Source organism: Aristolochia californica, unplaced genomic scaffold (assembly GCF_029961685.1).
Source record: "Aristolochia californica isolate CCGP_79_NKW_82.1479 unplaced genomic scaffold, dmAriCali1.0.hap1 SCAF_10, whole genome shotgun sequence".
NCBI lineage: Eukaryota > Viridiplantae > Streptophyta > Magnoliopsida > Piperales > Aristolochiaceae > Aristolochia > Aristolochia californica.
Genome location: NW_027181771.1, coordinates 32,525,708 through 32,542,622, shown reverse-complemented (window position 1 = coordinate 32,542,622; position 16,915 = coordinate 32,525,708). Strand labels below are relative to the sequence as shown.

Sequence of the window (16,915 nt, the reverse complement as noted above, 5' to 3'; positions counted from 1 at the left end):
ATGTAACCTTTGATATTTCTCATAATCCAGTCCAACATGATCGAATTAAACATATAGAAGTAGACCAACTTGCAAATATACTTACAAAGACTATTCCTAGTGAAACCTTCTGCAACTCTTTTAACAAGTTGAGCATGAAATATATCTATGCATCAACTTGAGAGAGAGTGCTAGAGTGAGTTATCAAGACGATAAATTTTAGGAATGATTTCCTTATATCATGGATCGCTAGGAAAACAGGTTGTCTTCATTGTAGATCCCATTGTTTTTTTTTTTCTATATATTTTTTGTATTTTTAAATTAAAAATTGAATAATAATGGAAAAGGGTTCCATTATTTATCACTCTTCTGGTCTCCCTCTCTCCCACAGGGGGTTTATCGTATATTCTTTCGTGTACCGGATTGTATTTCGTGAAACAAGTAAAATTTTCTTACTTGTAAGACAAAACTCAGTGAATTGGTGTTAACCTCATAACAGGACATCTCTGACCTGCCTCTTACTTGGGACCAAGTGAGTACTAAATGCCGAAATGGGTTACAAACAGGTTTCAGAATTTTGAGTTACAGACAGTGAGGGAAACTTGGTCTAGCTCCGGATTGAAGCAGAACGAAGAAAGAATTACAAGGAGAAATAAAAAAGATATCTCTGGTCCAGTGGCTTCATGTGCCAGCTGCCAAACTACATCATTGAGTTCTGGAGAAATTGCCCATTCTGTGACCGCTTGTGCGGTGCCCATTTGGGCCTGCAGCTGTAAATGATGTTCCCACAAATTTTTCTTCTCAGGCGTTGATGAAAGAAATGCAATCCAAGAAGATGATGAGTAATCCCAGATGTCGGGTTTCATACAATCTTCAGTTCAAAGGTGAAGTTACTACCTGGATACATAACAGCCATGGCTGCTTTTCTCCTCTAGAGGATGATAACGACAATTCCTGAAACAGCCCAAAGAGCGTAGAAGGCTAAACAGATCCACCTATGATTCTCGCTACTTTGTTACTCTGCGTCGTTACTGTCGTGGTTGAAGTCCAATATTGTGGAATATATCCTCCCGTGCCAAAGCCAGGAGAACTAGAAGTCTCACAAGAATTATCAGACTCGCAAAATCCCGGGTTGCTGGCGACACTGCCGAGTAAAAGAAAATTGGCAGAGATGTCAGATCACAAAGCATGTTATGCGCTCACTGTGTTTCATTCTTGCGGAAGAAAAGTGAACAGATCACGGAGGAGCACTGATTATTTTAATCGTAGTTTCGTGTTTTTGGTGATGGAAGAAGGAATTGGCCCGTTGAAATCTTTCCCTGCTATGTTACTGTAATCCAAGAAGGAAAAAGATCAACAATGAGACCAAATCATGTTCGTTTTAGTCCCAGCAAATTTTGACTAATAATTTGTTTATAAGAAAGAAAAGAGAGATTTCGATCTCCTCATGAGAACTGACAGTTCTTTTAGATTGGGGAGAGATCCAAGAAAATCAGGAGTTCCACCATTTAAGGAGTTGTTGAGCATGTCTCTGCAAACCATAAGTAAACCCTGTTAAGTGATCAATGAACTCAAACAAGTTTTCCCAAATTCACGAATCCACCTTACAGACACACTTACATAGTCTCCAGAGCATCAAGGACACTGAAGTCAGGGAGAGGCCCGTAAAGGTTCAGGCCGCTGAGATATATGATCATACAAACTCGTTAGGGAGGGGAGAGGGAAGGAGGGAAGGTAGAAGAGAGGAAAGGAGGAAGGAGGGAACTCACAGTGCAGTTATTCGAGGTACTTCATCAGAATTGCAAGCCACCCAATCCCAAGTAAAGTTCGTCGGAAGACAAGGATCCCCGTTCCACTCCTGCAGCTTGTAGAGGTTTTTTGCAACAAATCCAGTGCCGCCACTGTTAAAAGACAAGGAGAGAGCAAATTAATCCGGACTTTTACCGTCTACGCCCATGGCGGTCCTATACAAAGCAATGAAGCGGTTCGTTTTTCTCTCAGCAACTTGAACGACAGAAATGGTAGAAAGACATACCATCTCTGCTATTGGTTCCACTAGGGGACTAATCGCGTAAATCTCAATGGCGCTGATAATCGGAGGAAGAGTCGAATCTGGGATCGCTACCAGAGCAATCGACGTATTTGCACTCCCACGCAGGTTGTCAATTACCACCTCTATAGCATTCTGACAAGGAGGAACAATGGCGACCTCGCCGCGCTTTTCATTGTTGATGGATACTACTAACGATCTCTTCTCTGTTGTATCCAATTTAGACATCTCGACGAAATACATCGAGACGTAAACTGGGATCGTCGCAGTTGGAAGATTGGTGAATCAAAGTTAGGGATTCGGATGGTTTCGAGGTTGTGGTTGCTGACTGCAACACCGAAGTGGGAGGATTATTCGAAACATTTGCAAACATAAAGAGAGAGTCACTGGTTAGTGTTGTAATGTTGTTCGAGACAACCGTTGGCTTCCGAATTCGATCATACGGATCGTCCGGGGTTCCTATGATTATGGTAAGAGAGGTACATAATTTTAGAGGCAGAGAGAGAGGTAAACGAATTTGAGGAGATGTAGTGTCTTGAATTCGATTACCCCGATTACCTGATTACCCATTTTCAGACCTGCGTATGTTACCCGATTAAATCACTTAATCGGAAATCTCTGTCGGGAGGTTTTCAGTTAGAGACATTCTATTTGGGGGTTTTCCGTTGGGAAGAGGGTTTCGTCCAGAGGAAGAGGGTTTGGGAAGGAAGAGGGCTTCATTGGGACAAATCGATCTTCGATTTGTATGCTTGAAACCGCAAAGCTCTCTTCTTCGCTCGACATACAGGAATCATCGTCTTTTCCCGTGGAGTAGGTTGTTGTCGAACCACGTAACCCTGTGTCTCTTTTCCTTTTGGATTGATTTACTCTATTCGTAGCATGATTATATGCTCGATTACTGTTGTTTGCTCGGTTTATTAGCCTCTATTTTAACGAATTGGTATCAGAGCAGGGTTTTTGGGCGACGACGCCGGATTTCTGTTTGTCCCTATCTGTTTCCGCTAACGGGAAGAGAGTACTCTGTCCCCAGCTCTGAGTTTTCCGGCACTGCTTCCGTTTGGTGGTTTTTGTAAGTGTCGAAGAGAAAAAAAAAAAAAAAAAAAATTTGGGCACTGTTCGTTGTTGGATTCTGGAAGTGAAAAGAGGGAGACTCTATTTATCAAAGAGGTCCAAAGAGAATATTTAAGCATCTAAGCATTTTTTTGTGACTAAGGGTATTTTGGTAATTATGACTGTAAAGTATACAGTAAAGAAATTTGATGGGCATATGAGTTTCAGTTTGTGGAGCGTGAAAATGTTTGCCTTGTTAGTACAACAAGGATTCCACAGAGCATTGAATGGAAATGATAAGTTTCCAGCTACGATGTTAGAAGAAGACAAGGAAGATCTTGACATCAAAGCTCTTAGTTCCATTCAGTTGTATTTGGCCGATGAGGTTTTGCGGGAAGTTGCAGATGAGATGACAACAGCTAGTTTGTGGCTGAAGTTGGAGAGTATTTATATGACTAAATTTCTTACGAACAGGTTGTATTTGAAGCAATGCCTTTACACTCTTCGGATGAAGGAATGTACATCTCTCAAAGAACATCTTAATGAGTTCAATAAGATCGTTATAGATTTGAGGAATATAGAAGTTACCATTGAAGATGAGGATCAAACACTGATTGTGTTGTGCTCTCTACCCCCATCCTATGAGCACTTCGTTACGACTATGCTCCATGGGCACGATACCATCTCTATGGAGGATATTAAGGCATCTTTATACTCTAAGGAGTTGAGGAAGAAGGTGTCGACCAGTGGGAGCGAGGAGCAAGCAGATGGTCTGTTTGTTCGAGGGCGAACGAAGGAAAAGGATTCTGGAGGCAGTGGTCGTTCTAGGCCGAAGTCAAAGGAGAAATGGGGCAAGTGCTATTATTGTCATCAACTGGGTCATTTTGCAATAGACTGTCCAAAACTTAAAGAGAAGGAGAAAAGAGAAGAAAAGGAAGAGGCTACTAGGGTTGTTGAAGATCATTTTGATGGTGTAGAATATGTTCTCACAGTTGAGTGCTGCACACTCACAGGTTGAGTGCTGCACACTCCTACCACATGTGTCATATCAAGGATTTTTTCTACAACATATCAGTCGGTAGATGATGGTACAGTTTTGATGGGGATTTTTTGCCCTGTAAAACTGTTTGGGATTGGAACGGTTCAGATCAAGATGTATGGCGGTATAGTGAGGATTTTGAAGAAGTTCGACATGTACCAGATTTGAAGAAAAATCTGTTTTCTCTAGGTTCTTTTGATTCCCTTGGCTGCAGATATACAGCTGAAGGTGGAGTTTTTTGGAGGTCTGTATAGGTACACTGGTTGTGATGAAAGGGAAAAGGTTGGAAACCTTTATGTGCTTCAGGGCAGTACAGTCATAGGTACTGCAACAGTTTCCTCATCTTCAGATTGATATTGACACGACTTGTCTGTGGAATATTCTATTAGGGTATATCAATGAGCAGGTAGAGTTTGAAGGTGATAAGTACGGCTATGTCGACATGGTCTCTTGTGCATTGCCTGTGGCAGAGACCGTTTAGTTTCCAGAGCCCTCTAACTACCGTGAAGTTGTCACGGGTAGTGATGCTGCTCAATTCAGATGCCCTAAGAGGCAAGGTGGAGATGGCGATAGACAGGTTCAGTTTTTCAGAGAGGAGTAATCGAATTCAAGCCAAGGTGGAGATTTTTTAACTGGGTGTCTTGAATCCAATTACCCCGATTACCCGTTTTGGACCCGCGTATGTTACCCGATTAAATCACTTAATCGAAAATCTCTCTGTCGGGAGGTTTGGAGTTAGAGACATTCGATTTGGGGGTTTTTCGTTAGGAAGGGTTTCGTCGAGAGGAAGAGGGTTTGGGAAGGAAGAGGGCTTCATTGGGAGAAATCGGTCTTTCGATTTGTATATTTGCCGCAAAGCTCTCTTCTTCGCTGACATACTGGAATCATCACCTTCACCCGTGGAGTAGGTAACCCTGTGTCTCTTCTCCTTTTGGATTGATTTACTCTTCGTTTAGTTATAATGTTTGTAGCTTGATTATATGCTCGATTACTGTTGTTTGCTCGGTTTATTAGCCTCTGTTTTAACATCCCGTTTACCTGATAGTTTTTTTGGAACCGTAAGCAGTTCTTCTCACCGTGAACAGATCATGATCAGCATCGACTTCACTGTACATTTCTGAATCCAAACTCCTCACTTCCGGTGCAGATATAAGAGGAAGAAAACTGCTCGTTGTCTGCGCCACGCATACGCTGATCTGGTCCCTCTTTGGAACGTAAATCACTTCGTAATAAGTCGAATCCATCGAAGTGAGAACGGTCACCTAGTGATTCTCGTCAATTTGAAGATCAAATATCGGAGGCAAAGATTTCCCATCGTAATTCCCATAGAAAAAGCTAGCCCGAACGAGGAGTCGTTCACCTTTAGTGACGTCGATCGAGTAACAATTCTTCTTACGGGTGGGGAACACTCTAAGAGTGCTCATGGGGCGAGAAGTCGTGCCGGGCGCCTTCCGGGTCTCCCCGCCGGTTACATAGAGATCGTCCGGTAGCCAGAAGATGTCGTTATTGTCGAAGTAGGAAGGTTCAGCTCCGCAATCCAGACTAATGAACACTGCAAGTAGAGAAAAAAAAAAGTGAGAGGAACCGAACTGGATTAAAACGTATTAGGAGAGAAACCGAGAAAGAAGAACTAAAAAGGGGAAAACCTACCAGCCACTGTGGAAGAGAATGCAGAAAGAACCAGAAGTAGAAACACGAAGGAAGAGATGAGTTTGGCCACAGTATGCTGGGCAGAGTGAACTGTGTTGATGAGAATTTAAAGTCTTGACTTCTGAAGCGACAAGGAGATAGAGCGCAAAGAACTTGAATCGTGAATGTAAATTAGCTTCAATATCTATTGTTTTTCTCATTCATTTTAACATGGGGAGTCAATGATTAGATGGTTTATCCTCGTTTGATTCCTGAAATTCCTCCTGGAGTGGTTGGCCAAGGAATCCTTCAGGTTTAATCAACATAAGAAATGAGATTCCTCGAAGGAATCATCTGTCTGCCATAGTTTATAATTTTAAGCTCGAAAGAGTCGGCTTAACTATCTGAAATCCCAGATCTCTGTGTTCAGAACATGTTGCTAATCGAGATTTATCACTTCATTAGTAACCATCGCTTGCGAAAGAAAAAAACAACTAAGATTCAAACCTAAAATGCGATGATACGGGAGTCATGAACGATAATTTATTGCAGAAGAAGGTAGTTAGGAGTGGAAATGACGAAAGTAGAAGACGAAGTAAATCAACGGCGAGGAATCAGAAACAACAAAGGCGGTGGCTCGTTGGCGTTGAGAAAGGGAAAGATGAAAGCCAGCCGTCATCTTCGTCGTCACTCGATTAACTACGACGTGTCAGCGAGTAATCTGACTTCCATTTCCGCGTTACTTAAAATAGGCTTGTGGACCCCATTTTTTAGGTGATTAAGGGAGAAATCCCCCTTTAACAGTTGGGCTCAGCCGTCAACAAACACGTTTACGTGAGTGGTCAGGTGTCGGCCTTATCCCCAAACCGATTCCCATGTTCAAGTGCCGCAGCCGCCCTTTACGCTTGAATCACGACGGCGAAATCTCTCTCTTCTTAAATTTCATCTCCTCTTGTCTAATCTGATAATAATCGACATTGAAAAGAACTTCCCATCTAAATGTCGCCAATAATGGTATCAGTTAATTGTCTCTGTACCTATGAAATGCGATATAAAGACGTGACCATCCTTCGAGGGTGTTCTTGCAGTTCTAATGGAAAATTTCCCAATCCGAGGGAAAAATATAATTCGACGGCTTCCCCTCATTTGCAGTTTGCATGCCCTCCAGAAAGAGGAGACGTTCACACGTCTTCTTCAAATTTCAAACTTTGAAACGAATTGAATAATTTTTTCTGTTCTCTCTGGTCTTTAAAATCCGGGTGGGTCACTTTTTTGAATGCGAGTTGGTTGGCTTCTCTAGACAACACTTGAAGAGCCTACGGAGATCTTCCCTTCCAGAAAACCAATTCAATTCGGAGACGCCGCAACAGGACGGCTGTTGTCAGTCTCTATGTTGGCTGTGATCGACCGGAATCTCAAATTGCTCGCACCGAGACCATATAAAACTGTAAATCTCGAAAAAAAAAAAAAAAATGAACCCAGACGAGGGAGATTGAAAGAAAGAAAATCTCGAAACTATGATCCAGTTGGCAAAAGATGGTTGCTTGCAGAGTTAGCTACCCGTTGCTTTATAGAAAGGTAGATTGATAAGTGGAGTGGTCCCCGGCCTCTGTGCTGTGCAAGCGACGGATTGAAAATTTACGTTCTTGATATGGTGGGAAGTTTATTAGAGTTTACTGCAGTAGAAGTTGATCTTCCTCTGAAAGGATGACGTTAGGTATTGTTACCTCTCGTCTTCTACATTAAATTAATGGAGGAGATGTTTGCCAAATGTTGCCACTTGTTTGGAAGAATTTTGTTTTTTCTTTTGTACTGTGTCTGTAAATTTAATCGACATGATGGCTCTGCTGTCTTCCTTTCGGTGAACACTTTCTCTAAGGTGTTTCAGTTACTTGAAAGGCTCATCCATGGTTTCTTTCGACCAGTCTTTTCTTCGTAGCAGCAATGGATCCCCACCAACTTTTAACATGGCTCTGCTGTCTTCCTTTCTTCTAAATATTCTATCAGCGGCGGAGGTCTTTCATTCCCCTACTTGTTGCATTCCAAAGAAAATGTCAGCTCTTCATTAGCTGGACTGTTTTTTTGACACTTTTACACCATTGACTTGATTTTTTTTCTCCTTCTGAGCCGTATTCTTCTGGATCGATCGATCTTTCAACTGCTCTCGTATACTAATATCCTTCGTCTTCTCTTCTTTTCTTTTTCATTTTCATTTGCGCTTTTGGCTGATAAACGTGGGTGTTGATATTTTATATGGGGAAGACGGAGAACCCGCTTGAATAAATAAAACGGGGTTGCTCTTTTCAATTGATCTGGTGTTGTTTAAGAATTCGGATGAGCTCAAAGGTGTCATATGTATCTACCTTGACACTTTTCTTTGACGGCTATTTGAGATCTTTGCAAAATCGAGAGGAAAAAGTGTTTCATCCTATGTAGATTTTCAGTTTGCGATTCTGGGGGCTTGAAAGTTTCCATCCTTTCTCATTTTCCTCTGTTTGTTGATCGATGGGTATCTGTAGGGGGCCTAAGTTTCTTGCCTGGGCTTCATTGATTCTGTCTCTTGTGTTGAGTTCTGCAGCAGCTGATCCAGCAGATAACTATCTCATAGACTGCGGATCGCGAACAAATACGACTGTCGATGGCCGTGTTTTTGTTGCAGAAGCTTTCTTCTCCAAGGTGCTTTCGACCGCTGAAAATGTTCTTGCAACTTCGGGTTCAAATTCTTCTCTATACGGAACAGCCAGGATTTTTACAGGACCCTCCTCCTACAAATTTCCGATTAATCAGCAAGGTTGGCACTGGATTCGCCTCTATTTCTTCCCTTTAACCTACCAAAACTACAATCTGAAAACCTTCAAGTTCTCTGTTTCGACCCAAGATTTCGTCCTCCTCAGCGACTTCCAAGCAGAGAACGATACCACTCTTTTCAAGGAGTATCTGCTGAACATAAGTGCGAACACCCTTGATCTCCGTTTCACCCCTGCATCTAATTCTTTTGCCTTTGTTAATGCCTTAGAAGTGGTTTCCGTCCCCAACGACCTTCTTTCTGATGACGCCTCGAGTATCGATCCTCCGGCTCCCTTCCAGGGTCTGTTAAACAACGCCTTCGAGACGATCTATCGGGTTAATATGGGCGGACCTCTGGTATCTCCGTCTGATGACACCCTTTCTCGAACTTGGAATCCTGATCAGAAGTTCCTGCTGACAAAAACTCTCGCCAAGTCGTCTTCCTTCGGAGGAACCCTCAATTACCTGAAAGGCGGGGCTTCACGAGACACCGCACCAGATCAAGTCTACAGTACTTGCGCAGAAATGAACTTAGCAAATGTTACAGATGCGAACTTCAATGTGACTTGGGAGTTCGATGTGAATCCGTCTTTCAAGTATCTGTTGCGTTTTCATTTCTGTGATATCGTGAGTGCTGCGCTTAGTGAGCTCTTTTTTAATGTTTATATCAATGGCGGAATAGCCATCCGCACCCTGGATCTCTCCTCTGTTACAATTAATACTTTGGCTGCACCTTACTACAGAGATTTTGTAACAGAGATCACTGATGGATCCAATAAACTTCGGGTAAGTATTGGTCCGTCGCCTGTTGATGGGGCTTCTCCGAATGCCATCTTGAACGGACTGGAGATCATGAAGTTGAACAATTCCGTCGGCAGTCTGGATGGTTTTAGCCCTGTGAGTCCGTCCGCGCGGGCGGGTTCCAAGTCGAACATCGGAATCATAGTGGGTTCCGTTGTGGGAGTATTCGTTGTTATCATGCTTGCTGCCTGTCTTTGCTTGATGCGCAGAAGAAGGAAAGTGAAGCGGAAGCATCAATCCAAGACATGGCTTCCTTTCTCTGTTACAATGGGAAGTAAGTACTCTAATGGAACGTTTTCCACCACATCGATACTTGATGCTGGGGGTGGGTTGCGATTCCCACTGTCGGCGATACTGGAAGCGACAGACAACTTCGACGAGAAATGGATCATCGGAGTAGGAGGTTTTGGGAACGTTTTCAAAGGAGTACTTAGGGACGGAATCGAAGTGGCGGTGAAGAGAGGTAATCCAAGCTCACAACAAGGTCTCAGGGAATTTCGGACTGAGATCGAGATGTTATCGAATTTCCGCCACAGGCATCTCGTCGCTCTGATCGGATACTGCGATGAACGGAACGAGATGATTCTGGTCTACGAATACATGGTAAATGGTACTCTGAAGAGTCACCTGTATGGCTCTGATTGTCCCTGTCTCAGCTGGAAGGACAGACTTCAAATCTGTATAGGAGCTGCTAGAGGGTTGCATTACCTTCATACCGGCTCTTCCAAGGCCGTCATCCACCGCGATGTTAAATCTGCGAATATCCTGCTCGACGAAAATCTCATGGCGAAAGTTGCAGATTTTGGGCTCTCAAAAGCAGGGCCAGAGCTGGATCAGACCCATGTCAGTACTGCAGTAAAAGGAAGTTTCGGGTATCTCGATCCTGAATATTTCCGGAGACAACAGCTCACGGAGAAGTCGGATGTCTACTCCTTTGGCGTCGTCTTGCTCGAAGTTATATGCGCCAGACCTGTTATTGATCCTACTCAACCAAGGGAGATGGTGAGCTTAGCAGAATGGGGCCTGAAATGGCAGAGGAAAGGTCAACTGGATCAAATCACAGATCCCCGTTTAGGTGGACAAGTAAAGTCTGATTCGTTAAGGAAGTTGGGTGACACAATTGAGAAGTGTTTGGCTGATTTCGGAGTTGATCGGCCATCAATGGGGGATGTGTTATGGAATCTTGAATATGCTTTACAGCTTCAAGAGGCTGTAACGGGAATGGATGGAGAAGAAGACAGTAGTCTTAATCAGCTGCCTGCAGTTTCACCCCGTATTGAAGCTGTTGTGAACTCGGAGCAAGAAACGGCAGCTCAGGGCTCTGAGACTGACTGTATTGAAGATCTCTCGGGTGTGTCGATGAGTAGAGTTTTTTCACAGTTGGTAAAATCTGAAGGAAGGTAGTGACTGTGAAGCTTGTATTGTACTGGTTATCTCTGTGCCATTTCTCGCATTTACATGGAACTTCCTGAAGGTGTTTGCCATGCTTGGATGGTTTCCTACATTGACAGAAGATCCAGTTTGATTTGTAATCTTTTAATTAAAGTTGTATTTTTCATAAATCAAGTTTTTTTCCTGTAATTACACTGCAGAAGCACCCATTAAGTCCTCTATTGATGGACAGGTATTTTCAACAGAGATTATGAAAAGGTTGGCAGTCTTCTCGAAAAAAAATTCTAGCAGATTAGTAATTCTGGAACTGGCTTGAGCGAAGTTGTTCTGGAAATTATCTTCTACATGGAATGCAAGATGATCCATTGAATATCACAAAAAATGTACAAAATGTACAAGTACTGCCTGCATTTCAAATTTCTGGATTTTTGTGAATGATGATGCTGGGCTTGAATTTAGCAGAGAGGTTTCCCGAAATCAAGGAAATGTTTCTTTTTAGATCACATGAGCTTCCATCGTACCTCCGCCGCCAGACCCGCCTGAGGCTCCATTGCCGCCGCCACCTGATTTGCCTCCGCCTCCGCCTCCTCCTTCACCTCCTCCACCATCCTTTCCACCCTCCATACCGTCGTCTCTTCCGAGTCTGAAATTGTATGCACCAAAGGTTTAGAACTATTTTTTAAAGTTACACTATTTACAGGAATGCCATTCACTTCAATATATTTATAACAATGTTATTATATTTATTATAATTTTTAATTAACATTTTAATTAGAAATTGTATCCACCTAATGGACATAAATCCATGATTTTTTCTTACTTATAAATACTTATTTTAATTTTTTTATTTGTTTTAATTTTTTTAAATTAATTCAAATGTTTGAACTTTAAAATTTTAAGGTTTCAACCTATTTTTTAAGTTACTCTATTTACAGGAATGCCATTCACTTCAATACATTTATAATAATGTTATTATATTTATTATAATTTATAATTAATATTTTAATTAGAAATTGTATGCACCTAATGGACATAAATCCTTAATTTGTTCTTACTTATGAATACTTATTTTAATTTTCTTTATTGTATTTAAATTTTTAAAAATTAATTATTATGTTTAACTTTTGAATTTTAGGTTTAAACCTTTTTTTTAAGTTACACTATTTACAGGAATGCCATTCACTTCAATATATTTATAATATTGTTATTATATTTATTATAATTATAATTAATATTTTAATTAAAAATTGTATGCACTTAATGGACATAAATCCATAATTTTTTCTTATTTATGAATACTTATTTTAATTTTCATTATTGGATTTTATTGCAGCATCCTGTTTCTACTACTGATAATGCTACAAGTCATTTTGATGAGACAAAGGCTATGTATTTTCTTCCTTCAACTACCTGTCATGTTCATACAGAAGAAACCTTTCCTCCTACGTGTCGTCCACTCACTTTGAATCAGACACATAAGGACATACCAGATTAATTTGGAATCTTCTTTCCTTTTCCATTTTATCTCACTTGCTATGTTGTACAGTTGTAATTGGTTATGTTATTTTCTTGTTAGTGTTGGGGTGTCAGACTCTGTTATGGAGATAGTTGTCACTGCTGTATATATTTTTGTTCTGTGTACAGCTTTGATTAAATTCAATTCATAGTGAATACAGAAGGACTTTCTTCTCTATCTTCTTTCTCTTTTCCTTTCTTTCTTACATGGTATCAGAGCTCAAGCTCATTTTATGTTCTTGATTTCCTTTTATTCCTTTTCTGCAATGGAGAAACAAGACGAGATTCCTAAGAACCCTCATTCATTTCTCAATTTCAACGACCCAAATAACCCATACAGAGTTAATAGTGGAGATCATACCACCATTGCGCTTGTTACTGATCTTCTTACATTAGAGAAATATGTAACTTGGTCTCGAGCTATGCATAGAGCACTCAGAGGAAGGAACAAATTGGGTTTTATTAATGACAGCTTAATCTAAGGGTCCCCTATTCAATGCATGGGAACAATGCAACGACATGGTCATGACTTGGATTTAGAATTCCATCAGCACCACCGTGAAGTTGAGTGTGGCTTTTGTGGATGATGTTTGTGATATCTGGAATGAACTCAGGGATCGATTCACTCAGCAAAATGGTCTTCGCATATTTCAATTAACGCGAAACTTGGCAAGTCTTCAGCAAAAACAAGATCCTGTGAGCATATACTATATTAAGGTCAAGACCCTGTGGGATGAACTCGCTATGTATGATTCAATAGCTGCTTGCACTTGTGGACAACTAAATATCCTGAATGATAGGTATCAAAGAGATAATGTCATTCAATTTCTTATGGGACTGAATGACAAGTATTCTAATGTTAGAGATCAAATTATGATGTCAGACCCTATACCTCCTGTTAATAAGTTTTCTCCCTTATACAACAGCAAGAATAACAACACATGATCATATCTACTTTCCCAAATCCTAAGTCTATGGCTTTAGTCACAAACACATCCTATAATTTTTTCAAAACCAATACTAAATCATTTGCTCCTACCAAGAGAAACAGGCCATATTGCACCCATTGCCGCATACAGGGACATACCCTTGAAACTTGTTTTAAAGTAGGGAATGCACAAGTACCTAGTTGTACCCATTGTAAGCAAATCGGTCATATAGTTGAAAGGTGTTATAAATTACACGGATACCCTCCAGGCCATAAATTTTACAAGGGTAAAAATGTTGGACCCTCTGTTCATCAAGTCATCTTGTCTTTAGATTCTAACCAGGATGAAATTAATGAAAACCAAGTAAGTTTCACCAAAGCACAATATCAGTAGCTAATGGCTTTGCTTCAAGTCAAGGATACTTCTAATGCTTGCCCCTCTGTGAATCAGGCTCAGGTTGTCCATCAACCTATCACATCTTAACCAAAAGCTTCCAAGATCTCTGGTATCCCTCTTGCCCTCTCCTCTTTTGCTCATCATACTGATATACCTTAGATTATAGACTCAGGTGCAACATATCATATGATCTGTAGTGCCACTTTCTTTACTTCTGTTACAGCTAAGGTTTCATATTCTGTTAAGCTTCTAAATGGAACTTCTATTCATGTTAGTCATTTAGGAAATGTGCAAGTCACTGATAACATCTTGCTAAAGGATACTTTATGTGTGCCTTCTTTTTGTTTCAATTTAATTTCAGTTAAAAGACTAACATAATCTCTTTCCTGTTGTTTGGTTTTCTTGTCTAACCATTGTTTCATCCAGGACCTTTCCACCTGGACCACAATTGGGATGGCTGAAGTCAAAGGCAGTTTGTATCATCTTTTGCCAGTGGTTGTTCCTCCACATGCTTTTACAAAAGTTTTATCTTCTTTGTTTTTTAATTCCAAACATTTTGCTACTTCTGTCATGACTAGTAGTAATATTTCTGACCTATGGCATTGTCGCCTTGGTCATATTTCAAATTCTAGACTAGTCCTGATTGATGATTCAAATGTAAAAGGCAATTTCCATGCAAATAAAATCTCTCCTTGTTAAGTTTGTCCAATTGCTAAGCAACATAGAATTTCTTTTCCTACCAGCCATCACAAATCTCCTTCCATTTTTCATTAGTGCATGTTGACATATGGGGGCCATGTTCTGTACTTGCTTATGATGGAACCAAGTATTTTTTTACTCTTGTTGATGATTTTTCACGAACCTTTGGGTTTATTTACTGCATACAAAATCAGAAACAAAGGCCAATATTTAATCTTTTTACAATATGACAGCAACTCAATTTGACACTAAAATAAAAATTATTCAAAGTGATAATGGAGCTGAGTTCAAAATGATTGAGTTTTTTAATCAAAAAGGCATCATTCACCAATGCTCGTGTTGAGACACCTCAACAAAATGGTATTGTTGAAAGAAAGCATCAACACATCATCAATGTTGCAAAAGCATTGCGTTTTCAGTCAGGTGTGCCCTTACATTTTTGACAGCCGTCTACTTTATTAACCGAACTCCCACCCCTCTTCTTGACAATCAAACTCCATATGAGATTTTATTCTCCACTAAACCTGCATACCATCACCTCAAAATTTTTGGATGCTTGTGTTTTGCAACTACTTTGTCCCATGGGAGTCAAAAGTTTGATCCAAGAGGCAGAAATTGCATTTTCCTAGGCTATCCTTTCGGGGTTAAAGGTTATAAACTACTTGATCTTGAGTCTCATACCACTTTTGTTTCTAGGGATGTTATTTTTCATGAAGGAATTTGTCATTTTCTTAACACTTCTCAATCTGATTTCCCCACTTCTATCCCTCAACATCCACCTGTTTTTACTGCACCTCCACTAGATTCCTTTGATTTTCCCCCTTTCTTTCCTGCTTCATCACCACCTGATATTGATCCACCTCTGACTGACTCACCTGTTGTCCTGCCCACAAGTCCACCCTCATATACTTCTCCCTCAAAACCACATACACTTGAACTACCTACAAGTCCATCCTCACATAATTCTCCTTCCCCACAACCTGTCACTAATTTTGAACATGTTTCCACTTCGAATGTCAAATAGACCTCGAAATGCACCTGCCTACCTACATGACTTCCACTGTCAACAAGCTGCTTTGGCTTCAACATCACAATCTCTAGCTCAGGTAAATTCTCCTCCTTCTACTTGTCAATATCCCTTACATGATTACTTGACTTATGAACATTTATCACCTTCCTTTCAAGCCTTTTCTTCCTCACTTTCCACTGTTTGTGAGCCAACATCCTATTCTTGAGCAGTTAAAGATCCCATCCGGTGCATAGCCATGGATGCAGAGTTGCATGCTTTGGAACAAAACAAAACTTGGGTCCTTTCAGACCTTCCCCATGGTAAAGAACTTATACCTTGCAAGTATGTGTATAAAATAAAGCGCAACTCAGATAGTAGTATAGAAAGGTTGAAGGCCCAATTGGTGGCTAGGGGTTACACCCAGCAAGAGGGGATTGACTACACTGAGACATTTTCACCCATGGGTAAGATGGTGACTGTTCGTTGCCTTGTATCTATAGCTGCCATTCATGGATGGTATTTACATCAATTCGATGTAAATAATGTCTTCCTTCATAATGACTTAAAAGGAAGAAATTTTTAGGACCAAACCACTAGGGTATACTAAGGGTAAGCCCGACCAAGTTTGCAAACTTCAGAAGCCTCAAGACAGTGGTATGCCAAACTCATTGCTTGTTTGTTAGATTTTGGCTTTTTCCAATCTAAGGCAGATTATAGCTTATTCATTAAGTCCACTGGCAGTTATTTTACAACTCTCTTAGTGTATGTTGATGATATTTTGGTGGCCACTAATTCTCTTGATTCTATAGCTACACTCAATAATTTTCTCAATGATAATTTCAAGATCAAAGATCTTGGTCCTCTTCGGTTTTTCCTTGGTATTGAGGTGGCCAGAACTTCCAAAGGGATCCATATTTCTCAACACAAGTATGCATTAGAGATACTTGCAGATTCTGGCACTTTGGCATCTAAACCAATCAAGGTTCCAATGGACCAAAATTTAAAGCTTAGCAAAGATTCTGGCCTTGAATTGCAGGACCCCTCCACTTATCGAAGGCTCGCTGGAAGGCTTCTATACTTGACCATAACTCGTCCTGATCTCAACACTCAGCCAATTTATGTCCAAGCCAACTACTGCACATATGGCTGCTGCTCATAAGGTTTTGAGGTACCTTAAGGCAGCTCCTGGTCAAGGTCTTTTTCTTGCTACTCATTCATCACCGCAGTTAGTTGCATACTGTGACTCTAACTGGGCTTCTTGCCCTGACACCCGTCGGTTAGTAACAGGCTACTGCATTCTACTTGGCAATTTACTTATTTCATGAAAATCTAAAAACCAAACCGTGGTTTCAAGGTCTTCATCAGAAGCCTAGTATAGGTCCATGACAACAACATGTGCTGAAATCACTTGGCTCAAGTTTCTACTTGCAGATCTTTAAGTTTCTCGTCCTCAAGTTGCTCATATTTTCTATGATAATCAGGCGGCCATTCACATCGCTGCAAATCCAGTTTTTCACGAGCATACAAAACATATTGAGTTAGATTGCCATATAATTCGAGATAAAATCATGGATGGTTCCATTTCCATCTCTAATGTTCCTAGCCACTTACAACTTGCTGATCTCCTCACCAAGGCTCTA

At 40.7% G+C, this 16,915-nt stretch overlaps 2 protein-coding genes across 2 annotated transcripts; one reads left to right on the top strand and one right to left on the bottom strand.

The window, feature by feature from the left end:
* Nucleotides 1-1,233: 1,233 nt before the first annotated feature.
* LOC137943104 (probable LRR receptor-like serine/threonine-protein kinase MEE39) lies at nucleotides 1,234-6,893 on the bottom strand. The gene is made up of 8 exons (XM_068788799.1): nucleotides 6,785-6,893; nucleotides 5,769-5,774; nucleotides 5,383-5,670; nucleotides 2,043-2,283; nucleotides 1,749-1,886; nucleotides 1,600-1,659; nucleotides 1,439-1,510; nucleotides 1,234-1,309 (listed from the first exon to the last, which is right to left on the bottom strand). The coding sequence occupies exons 1-8, from the start codon at nucleotides 6,891-6,893 to the stop codon at nucleotides 1,234-1,236; spliced, it is 990 nt and encodes a 329-aa protein (XP_068644900.1).
* A 748-nt stretch (nucleotides 6,894-7,641) lies between these two features.
* LOC137936760 (receptor-like protein kinase HERK 1) lies at nucleotides 7,642-11,078 on the top strand. Its single transcript, XM_068781629.1, has one exon. The coding sequence runs from the start codon at nucleotides 8,253-8,255 to the stop codon at nucleotides 10,737-10,739; it is 2,487 nt and encodes an 828-aa protein (XP_068637730.1). The 5' UTR covers nucleotides 7,642-8,252; the 3' UTR covers nucleotides 10,740-11,078.
* The last annotated feature ends 5,837 nt before the right edge of the window (nucleotides 11,079-16,915 follow it).

What these genes read in the sequence shown, in the direction of transcription:
- LOC137943104 (XM_068788799.1), bottom strand. Translation starts at nt 6,893, where the DNA reads ATGAGGGGAAGCCGTCGAATTATATTTTTCCCTCGGATTGGGAAATTT. An exon ending in ATTGAGATTTACGCGATTAG is followed by an intron (nt 1,887 to 2,042) that starts TCCCCTAGTGGA and finishes CTCCTTGTCTTT; the next exon opens with TAACAGTGGCGGCACTGGAT. An exon ending in CTTGATGCTCTGGAGACTAT is followed by an intron (nt 1,511 to 1,599) that starts GTAAGTGTGTCT and finishes TATGGTTTGCAG; the next exon opens with AGACATGCTCAACAACTCCT.
- LOC137936760 (XM_068781629.1), top strand. Translation starts at nt 8,253, where the DNA reads ATGGGTATCTGTAGGGGGCCTAAGTTTCTTGCCTGGGCTTCATTGATT.